Source organism: Ruditapes philippinarum, unplaced genomic scaffold, assembly GCF_026571515.1.
Source record: "Ruditapes philippinarum isolate M1 unplaced genomic scaffold, ASM2657151v2 ctg4004_1_1_1_1, whole genome shotgun sequence".
Lineage (NCBI taxonomy): Eukaryota > Metazoa > Mollusca > Bivalvia > Venerida > Veneridae > Ruditapes > Ruditapes philippinarum.
The window spans coordinates 202,001-212,636 of NW_026859327.1; the positions used below are offsets into that span (position 1 = coordinate 202,001).

Genomic DNA, 10,636 nt, shown 5'->3' on the forward strand with positions numbered 1-10,636 from the left:
AATTTGTTTAACCTAAATGGTTACATTTTTGTTTTGCTTGTAAAGGTATATGCACCACTATACATGCTATACGTGTATTTAATACCAATAAAATCTGTTTTTGTTCTATTGTTCTCTTTACAAAATAGTATATGTTAAGTCGAGAAAGTTTTGCATTTTTGGTGGAAGGCCGATTGTTTTCACAAAATTGTTTCAGTTAATTATCGGAAGGCATTTACAATATGGGTTATGTATACCAGCACTTACCTGTCCCTACGTGCGGTCTAATCAAATATATTAAAAAGACAACAAGAACAAAAATAAATAAATAAATAAATAATAATAATAATAATAAATAAATAAAATAAATAAAGTTTATTTATACGGACTAGTATATATTCATACATGCCTGTCACTTAAAACCATTTGAAAATGATCGTATATTGCAAAAATGTTTAGGATAATTTTTTAATGTTTTTTGTCAACAAATATCAGCCTCAATATTTTCTATTATAAATTCTAATGCATATATATTTATATATATATGATAAAAAGTGCCGGGACTAGAAAAATCATGTTTTAAAAATAACTGACATTAACTGATTTTTCTTATTGTAATATAATGCCGACCGGTTTCTATACCATAAGGGCAAATAAACATGATATCATTGTAACCACGTAAATTGAATAGCTCTGCATAGGCAGAGCGTCCATGCAGATCTATTCCGCGAACGGTATCTATTACTTATTTCCCTGAATAACGGTAACTTGATTACGGTGAAATCTGTTACGTATTTTATGACCTGTAACGATCTTTGTTTTTTACCCGGGTTTCCAAACACACGCACATAAAATAGTGTGCAGTTGCAATTTTGAAGCAATCTGCATATCGGACAAACCACGGACTCGGCTTGTTATTCTTTTAAAAGATACATAACATTTATGTTGGAATAATGTGATATTTTTTTTATATCGGATATAGAAGTAAGTAAGTAAGTAAGTACGGTTTCCTATTTACATCATTTTCTTCCCAATTGTTTGTTGTTGGCTATTTATCGGAGGAACATACACTGCACAAGGGCTTGGATCATAAAGACTTTCATCGTTTTGTTTTAGTACCATAATGATTTTGTAGTTGAATGCTTCAAACATTAAAATGTTGAACTAAAAATGAATTACCATCAGCGAATCTTTCATAAAATTGATCATTAATATGTACGTAAATGCAAATTAGATTACGAGAAATACTGCGATATATCATTATCACGAACTATTAACACTATTATTAACTATCAACCCTGCTGGTTTTAAACCTTACTACAAACAAACTCTTACATCTGTGCGATACCTGACATTGTAAGGGTTATATGAAAGCAAATTCTGATTCTTTTACTCTTATACATTATATATTAGGAAACGTCTGTTCTTAATAATCAGATATTAAAAATCGCTCATGAATGTGAAAGCCACTGATCTTTTGCAGGCACAAGCATAACAGAGTGAGTAAATATGATCACCCTAAAACTGCAAAATGAAACTGTCATTTTGATTTTGTTTTAATACTAATTTGTATATCAATGCTGAAAATACAGCAACAAACATTATCGTTATTTGCAAACGTTTTGTATTTTCATGAAGATACTGTTCTGGAATTGGCGACCACATTATTGTTATGATCAATGAATGGCTAAGGTCCGAAACGGCTTGTCACGTGTATAAGGCTGTACAAAGTTACACACCTCCTCTTTTGTTCGTAACGTCTATCCTATTTTGTTCGTAACATCTATTGATTTGCTGATTTACCCCGCAACTCTCCAAAGCTAAAGCTTGGCAAAAATGAATGTTTCATAACTACTGGTATATATGCATTTTACACTTGCACGTTCGGCATTCTTAAAGGAGAACCACCATTGTAAAGATCATACTGAAACTTTCAATCTTTTTATGGGGGAAGACCTCTGTATTTAATTAACCAAAACTTCGATAACAGAGTTTACTTGTATGTGCTATGTGTTAAAAACAATGTTTGTGCATTATAACACGTGCTTGGGATAGAATGTCGTCTATGTCGTTTTATTGTCAGTCATTGCAAAAACTTTTCATAGTTAATTGGCGGCAATTGTTTCAACGCGTTATACAACATATGAACACCTGGTCAAGTAAAGGTCCCCACCTAGAAGCCTGTCATATAAGGACCCATTGACAGATGACAACCGCCTCCGTGGTCGAGGGGTTAGAGTCGATGACTTATGATCCAGTTTCCTCTCTGGCGTGGGTTCGATCCCCGGGAGATGCTTTAGTAGTTTAGCGCGGAGGAAGGTAGTTAAGTACTGGTGTAACTCTCCAGGAACTATTGTTAGGAAACTACCCGCCTATATAACTGAAATACTATCGGAAAAAGGCGTTAAATGAAACAAACAAACAAACAGACAGACAGATGACAACACTCAATCAGTTTTGGGCTAGTTATCAAACTGTTATATCATATGCTGGACAATTGCTGAAATTACTTCAAGTCGGCATTTTCAATATGGAAAAAAGAGGTATAAGAGCATGTATGAGATCTGCCTGTTATTAAATACCTGGTTACAAGTTTCATGTTACACCGGGAGCAGTCAGATTGGTGTACACGCACGATATTCTACTTACACACTGTCATACTATTAACGTAAGCAAAGGTTTATAATGACTTAGATGTCATTCTATCCCAAGCAATATCAACGTTCTGCCTTAATGAATAGCAAATCGTTGCATTTATCTTTGACTTCAAACCACTTGCCTCCCTCTGCTATGTGTTCGAATATAAATCAGAACCTTTGTGAGTAAGCTTTCCAGCTAGCTTACAGATCGTTGATAGTTCTTCTCATATGCCCGTTCCGTGCTCAGACGGGCAACTGGGATGGTCCTCCATAACCTGTTCGTTTTTATTAATAATTATAATACAAATGCTTATTAAGCGCTTTGTTTTTATCACGTACTTGACATATACTGTCACTTTAGATTATCAACATGAAATGAGCTCCAAGGTAGGATTCGTTTTAACTAAGTCCTGGGTTTTTGGTTCGCGGGGGACAAAATCGTCGGTTAGTTTTTTGTTTGTGTTAAAAAAAACAACAGGATAAAGGCTAATGTCAAGAAAGGGGCGTTTTATATGCATTAAACAATGTGATTGACCCCCCTGATGGGATATTTGGTCTTTGCTATTAATTGTGGATAGGAACCCTGTCCAGTTATATTGTGTTCGTATTTAATACCGACGGAACAGTTAAATTATAACTTTGAAAAATATTACTATCAAATAAATCTAAAACATGTCCCAATGTTAAAAGGCTGTCCTTGCTTTTTATTGAAAACGTTATAATGCTGCTTAGGCATTAAGTTTACAATATCTCGTTTACGATTCGTCTCCAGTTTTTAATGAAAGGAACATTATGAAAATATAACCGCCTCTTAGAGTCGATTACTTCTTATGCAGTTACCTCTCTGCCGTGGGTTCGATCCCCGGGAGATGCTTTGGTAGTTTAGCGCGGAGGAAGGTAGTCTAGTACTGGTGTAACTTTCCAAGAACGATGGTTAGGAAACTACCCGCCTATATGACTGAAGTACTGTTGGGAAAAGGCGTAAAATGAAACAAACAAACAAAAATTATGAAAATAACACATTTTTTTGTTTCCATTTTTTAAATTATGTATATTTTCTCCCTTTATTGTATTACTTTACTGCATGCATGCAGGTCTATCTCCCCACGTGACTTACAGAACTCGGTCTTTTCAACAAGACAAGATTTGTGAACATGCAAGAAAAAGACCCTATTGCGGATTTTCGTTTGTTTAATTTTTAAGGTATATCCGGAGAAGATAGACCTGTGACGAACAAAATAAGAAGTTTGTAACGGACACTCCGGGGACCCAAGTTACTATATAATTGTAACCAGCAATACTGATTCTATATAAACGAACGACAGTGCCTAACTTTGAAAATAAGTCCGGTGTATCAGCTTTGATACCACGGTTTACAATTTGTGAAAATTAAACAGAAATATCACATAATATGAAAATAAAAGCTGCATAAATGCATTGCGTAATAGGCATGATGCGCCGTTTCTTGTAAAGATGCTATCAGTTTTTTATAATCTTATCATGCACAGCAAAATCAACTGCTTTTGTTTTGTCCGTTCACTATTGTTACACTGTTAAAGCTATGTTACAAAAACAAAACTCGAACGCATACGAAAACTATTTAAAAATTTATGAATTTAATCCTTGTGTTAAAGTTTTTTCAAAGCCGATGTTTTCAGTTCATATGCTTGAAATTGCGTATTGGAAACATGTAAATTAAACAGAAATGTTATATAATTAATTTAAACTTTGCATTATTTAAGTACATGATAACTGGAACATTTAAAAAACAAATTTCAAGGGTGAGATTTTTTTTAGTTATCTGCGCTTAGTTATCTGCCCTTGAATTGAGCGTATTTCAAGGACGTTTTCAATATTAGCAAGGTCTTTTTCTGTTTCCCTTAAGAGGGAATATACAAGAAAGAATATATAGGAAATGTTAAGAGCAGTATATCTTTTCTTCTTTTCTTTAAACTACGCCAAATTTCTTAAAACTTGGCAAACCTTTTAAGAACTTTCATACATTTTCATACAAAAATGTTTTCTGATCGAATAAAAAAGCAAAGGATCAATTGATAAATATAAACCAATTAACGGACTATCTGCACGTTGAATTTATTTAATGTCTTTGTCCTGCTTTATATTCGGAAACGTCCATTCAATGTTGATGGGGTTACAATTTCACAATACTGAAGAAGAAAAAAAGAACTGTAAATCGTGTAGGTGTTGGTCAGGCTCTACCAACGTGCAGGATGGCTTTGCGTTATATAAGTTGATAATGCTCATCACTGTCATTTTCAACGCGATGTGAAAATAAAATTAAAATAGAGGTGAAGTTAGCTTGTGTTAAAATAACACACAATACATTTCACCTTCCTGGTACCAGTTCTCAGAAGAAGGGTTGAAACTTCTTGGAAATTATATAATGAAAGGAATGTTTATTTCTCCAAGGCCGTATACATACAAATTATCAACCTATCTACAAGCGTTTGGTTTAAACGTGTAATTTATAATAGGCAAAATCAATATTTAAGTATCGAAATCTTTATTGAAGAGTACTTTAAATTGTAAGAAACATTCTTGTTTCATTATATTTTGATTGGGACATAGTGACAAGTTTTTTTACTGACCTTTAAAATCTTAAAGTTTGGAACATTTATAAACTTTAAAGAGGTGTATTTGCGTTATTTCTATCTTAATGATTCATCAGTTTCAAAATCCTTTTTATAATCTAAATCATACACATGTATTTATTTAACATATTACTATGTAAACTAGTGACGTACAAAATAGAAGAAAAAACAAAGATAAATATATTGTAAATACATAATGCAGAACATATTCTTATGAGTTTAAAAACTGTTACTTTTTAGTCTTAAACTATTTGGGCCCTGTTTAGAAATATACAATAGCGAAACGAACTGTTTTCGACTGAGCTCAATGTGAATATTTTGTGCTCGCTAGATGCATAAAAAGGCGACTATTTCTCTGAAAACAAATATTTATTTGTAAACATAAGAATAAACAATTGGATACAACTATTGTCTTACAATAATTTTAGTGATGTAAATAACGAATTACCTTTTTCAGTTTTTCTTGTAAAATATGAACGAAGTCGAAACAAGTTCTCATCTTCTGGTTGCTGCTTTCGACTTTGGGACGACATTCAGTGGTTATGCCTATTCATTTCGTGACAAACCTTTACAGATATACACGAACAATACTTGGAATGATGGTACCTATCTCTCTTTGAAAACACCTACATGCTTATTGCTAGACCCTGAAGAGAAATTCCATTCCTTTGGATATGAAGCAGAAAATAAATACAAAAAGCTTGTTGAAGACGACGAGCACCATAGTTGGTTGTTTTTCAGACGTTTCAAAATGTTATTGCATAAGAATAAGGTAATGCTGTACTGATATTTAGTTATTTAGTTTTGTTTAAATCTTTTCCTATTTATGTTCATTAGTATCAATTACTTTAACTTTACTGTAAAAAAATAAAAAACAAAATCTTTTAGAAATTAGATTATTGTTAACGATCCGTTACCCTACACTGCCTATCTGAAGAAAGGTATATTGAGTTACAGTAAGAAAATAATTTGTACAATATTGACCTATTTTGTTTTCACAATTTCATTTAGAAAAAATAAATAATACCATAACTTATGGAAAAAATCGCCATGAAGTTATTTGAAAAATAATCTTTTCCATTAGCTTTTACTGTGGAACTTCCCATTTGCTATACAGCTATTTGAATCTTTCTTCAGAAATTAAATAAACAAACGACAGTCAAAGACATTACGGGAAAGCGGCGTATGTTTGCCATTGACATTTTCTCAATGTCAATACGTTATCTGCGGGACCATTTCTTTTTGGAACTTCAAAAGCAATATTCGGGCATCGAACAGACTGATATACAGTATGTCATAACGATTCCCGCAATCTGGGATGACAACGGTAAACAGTTCATGAGGATGGCAGCATTACAGGTATTAATCATGTCTGCGGTTGTTTCTAAACTCAAAACTACACTATTTTCATGTTTAAATGTTTAATTTTGCTTTAGCCACTGCTAAGGGGCGTGGATGGTCACTAGCAGTCACCAATGAACAGGCTTAACCAAACTGAGTTAGCAACATTTTCAATTTTGCCGATTTGTGAGTCTTTAACGGATTCTGTTTTCCCAAATATCTAAGATAAATCATTTTAATTATAGCTCAATTCCGCGTATGTTTTTGAATTAACAAAAATTTGGATTAAACAGATCTTTTTGGATTTGGTGCAAATATGTCAATATGAAGTAGATAAATACTGAACTTTTGACCTCTACATGTGTTGCAAGGTGTGGTGTAAATTTTAATATTTTACGTTTAGCATCTATATTTGCGTTTCAAATATATGAATCAAAGAAAGTGCTCCTTATACTATTTCATATGTTCCCGACTTTCTTTACAGGCAGATATTGATGACAAAAAGCTGACACTTGCTTTAGAGCCAGAAGCTGCATCTATCTGTTGTCAAAAGATTTCTGTTGATTCAAAAGACAAAACAAATATGTCTGGTTTGCAATATATCGTGATAGACATTGGAGGTAAGCGATCTGTTTGAGACGCTTTTTAATAAGAGCTTGCCTTAAATATATACCTGTTTGGACATAAAATAATGTACCTTAATGATACAATTTTAAACGACAGCAATTAAAACAATTGTTCAGTCGACTGAAATTTTTTTACTTAATAATTAATCAGTTTTTTCCCCTGTTAAAGGTGGCACTGTGGATATAACGGCTCATCAAATAAATGACAATGGAACGTTAACCGAATTGTACAAAGCAAGTGGAGGTCCATGGGGTGGAATATACGTCGACCAAAACTTTTTGAACTTTTTAGATGATTTATTTGGAGAGCAAGTTATAAGCTTTTTTTAAAGAAAACAATCTTGAAGACTATTGGGATATGATGCGAGCATTCGAAACCAATAAGAGGCAGGTAAAATTTGCTGATTCTTACGGACAGGAGCAAACGTACATTACTATTAAGCTGCCTTTAGCTTTAAGGACGACTTCAGAGAAAGAAAATGGCAAAGTCTTGGAGGAATTGATAAGTTCTTCGTCTTTCTCATCGGACATTGTTACTAAAAAAGACAAAATTAGAGTTAAAGTAGAATTAGTGAGGAAGTGGTTTGAGGGACCTGTTAATGATATCATACGCCATATTGAAGATCTACTAAAACAACCGGAAATACGTCAAGTTTCAACTTTGATCTTGGTAGGTGGTATGGCCGAGAGCTGTTACGTACAAGAAAAAATTAGATATGCATTTTCATCAAAGCGCTTGATCATACCAAAAGATGCCGGTTTGGCAGTACTTAAGGGAGCAGTTGTTTTTGGACATCAGCCTTTGTCTATATCAGTACGAGTTATGAGGTATTCTTATGGCATAGAAATGTTCAAACGGTTCAATTGCACGAAACACGGATCCTCATTAAAGGTAGAAGTTGAAGGGAAAGCATATGTTGATAACGTGTTTCATGTGTTTGTGAGAGCAGGCGACACGGTAAAAGTTGGTCAGGAAGTTACGCATTTCTCTTCTCCAGTCAACAAGGAATTCTCTTTGTATCCGATCTACCGCTCAGTTTGCAGTGATCCAAAATATACGACAGAATCCGATTGTGAAATGGTCGGGTTACTGACACTTAAACATGTTGGACAAGATGATTTTGAAAGCAAGAAGGTTAAATTAACTATGATATTTGGAAATACGGAGCTTGTTGTTAAAGCTGAAGGAATAGATACCGAAGAGAAAAGTTCCTCGGCATTCAATTGTCTAATGGAGTAAAAAGACAACTCCTGTTGGACTTCTTAACACTAAGTTATTGCATCTAGACCATTTTTACAAAAAATATTTCTTATTTCATTTAATAAGCGGTGAAGAATGATAATTAAGGAAGAGATCTCCCCTTTTTCCAGTTTTGATATTTTGTGTTTGTTTGTGATTTTGTTTGATTACTAATTTTCGAAAACAGTTTTATGTATTATTCAAGATGAAACGTTTGAACTGGGTTTGGATGATAGATACATGTGTGTGTGTGTGTGTGTGTGCGCATGTGTGTGCGTGTGTGCGTGCGTGTGTGTGTGTGTTTGTGTGTAAAATTTACACCTTATGATTAGGATTTTTTTATTTTACATGTATTAAGTTTATTTAACAGGAATATATACTATAATGTCAATTTAGAATAAATTCTTCCTAAAGAAAGTCGGCCAAGGGTTTAAGGAACGTTTTATCAACCTGCCATTGATTGCCTGGAAGTGTGAATGGACCCATTAATCCGCGCCTACAGGCGCGGTGCTATTTGTGTATTTTTGTCCATGGACCTGATTTTGATCAATGAATCCCTCCGATTTACAGTTAGAAATAAATTCGGAACCAAAAATTCCTTCAGATTTCTACTATGTAAAGGTATATATTGGTTTCCCTTTCAGTGATTTGCAGCATGTCATATTAATGAATGAGAACGGGAACAAATTTCACGCGTCATCCACTGGGAAGGCAGTATAAATAACAAAACAAAAATAAACTTAAATTCGGTAATTTATTTCTTACATTTGTATATTCTACAGGAAATAACTAATTATTTTGTAGTACGCAGTGCGTTATGCATTTATTTCATTGCTGCGAAAAACTTGTTACATGAATTCGAAAGCTATAAATAGATGACCTTATAACAGTGTGAAAAATCCGAAATCTATTTATGGAAGAAGTATTTTTAGTTTTTGAGTCTGTTTAAGAAAAGATATTAAAAAAATCTAATCGGGAAAAATTGACTGCAAAAAAAGCTTTTACTGATCAGAGACTTATATTACAGATCAAATACAGTTAGATGTAGCTTATGTAAGAAAAACTAATGTGTAGTCTCCCTTCACCATATGAATGTTTTCGATTTGTCTCCCTTTAGTATATCATGATATACCATTTGCCGGGAAACATGTAACGGACATTTTGAAAAATATAGTCGGTGAAAGATTTTGTTGTGGCTTATTTACACATGGATTTTTTTTATATGTCTTACCATGATTAGTTGTTGATATTTGTAGAAAATGAGTAGCATTATTAGTGAAAAAGAAAATATACATACTCTGCTATTTTATAATCATTTTGTATTACTCTTTCATTACTGACTTCAGTAGTGACACAAACAGAAGAATATTGCACTACAGTCATGATACGTTAAAAGTCTTGTAAAAATCTGGAAAAGTTTGATCCCTCGTAAGCATTAATCACGTCAATATTACATGAAAATTGCAGACTCGGTTTGATGAAGTCTGTACATGAGGTATAATCAAAAAAATGCAACCTTCCTTGGCCCCCTATTAAGTCTTGTTCGTATTGGAATTATTTTCCTTACCAGGTAGGCATTAGTCAGAAGCATATTAATTTTTATTTAATATCCTCTCTGATGGAAAATGTATATAATATTATAATTATGCAAATTTAAATGATTTACAAAACATCCGGAATAATGTACAATAGTACTTAAATTAAAAAGAAAATGATCTGTGCTTAGGAATGATTTTGCAAGGTATCTGTAATGAGCAATTTTTTGTGGAGAGCTTCCTTCGCAATTGATGCATTGCAGCAACATTTGTACTTGTTTATATCTCGTTTTTGATCTTCAATTATTGTTTTCATTTTTCTTTGGGGTCTCACTTTTAAAGCGGTATGTCTCAAGATTCATGTAAGTTATTAAAAAAAAAGATAAAATATTTTTAAAAGTAAAATATTGTTAAGTGAACAAAAAGTAGTTAACACGCTGTAGAAGACACTTTCAACTTTCAAGGTAATGTACCAAAAATGAAGTCACAAATATTAAACATAGCTTTTACCGCGTTATTCAAGCACTCGAAATATGGTGATGATACCGCATCAACAATCTTTATCTGACTGACAAATGAACCATGTGAAATATTTCTAAAATTTTAAATCTTATGTTTAATTTCCATGGTATCCTAGAGCATTTTGTCATATTTTATTTTCATG

General features: G+C 33.0%; 1 protein-coding gene across 2 annotated transcripts; it reads left to right on the forward strand.

The window, feature by feature from the left end:
* Positions 1-673: 673 nt before the first annotated feature.
* On the forward strand, positions 674-9,628 carry LOC132756090 (heat shock 70 kDa protein 12B-like). Of its 2 annotated transcripts, none has more exons than XM_060747078.1 (5): positions 674-967; positions 5,688-6,002; positions 6,368-6,589; positions 7,056-7,191; positions 7,367-9,628. In XM_060747078.1, the coding sequence occupies exon 5, from the start codon at positions 7,556-7,558 to the stop codon at positions 8,435-8,437; it is 882 nt and encodes a 293-aa protein (XP_060603061.1). In that variant the 5' UTR covers positions 674-967; positions 5,688-6,002; positions 6,368-6,589; positions 7,056-7,191; positions 7,367-7,555; the 3' UTR covers positions 8,438-9,628. The 2 variants fall into 2 exon arrangements, with proteins under 2 accessions (XP_060603061.1, XP_060603062.1); XM_060747079.1 differs by having other exon boundaries at positions 680-967; positions 7,367-9,626.
* Positions 9,629-10,636: the final 1,008 nt, after the last annotated feature.

Coding starts and splice junctions, on each gene's coding strand:
- LOC132756090 (XM_060747078.1), top strand. CDS start 7,556: ATGATGCGAGCATTCGAAACCAATAAGAGGCAGGTAAAATTTGCTGAT.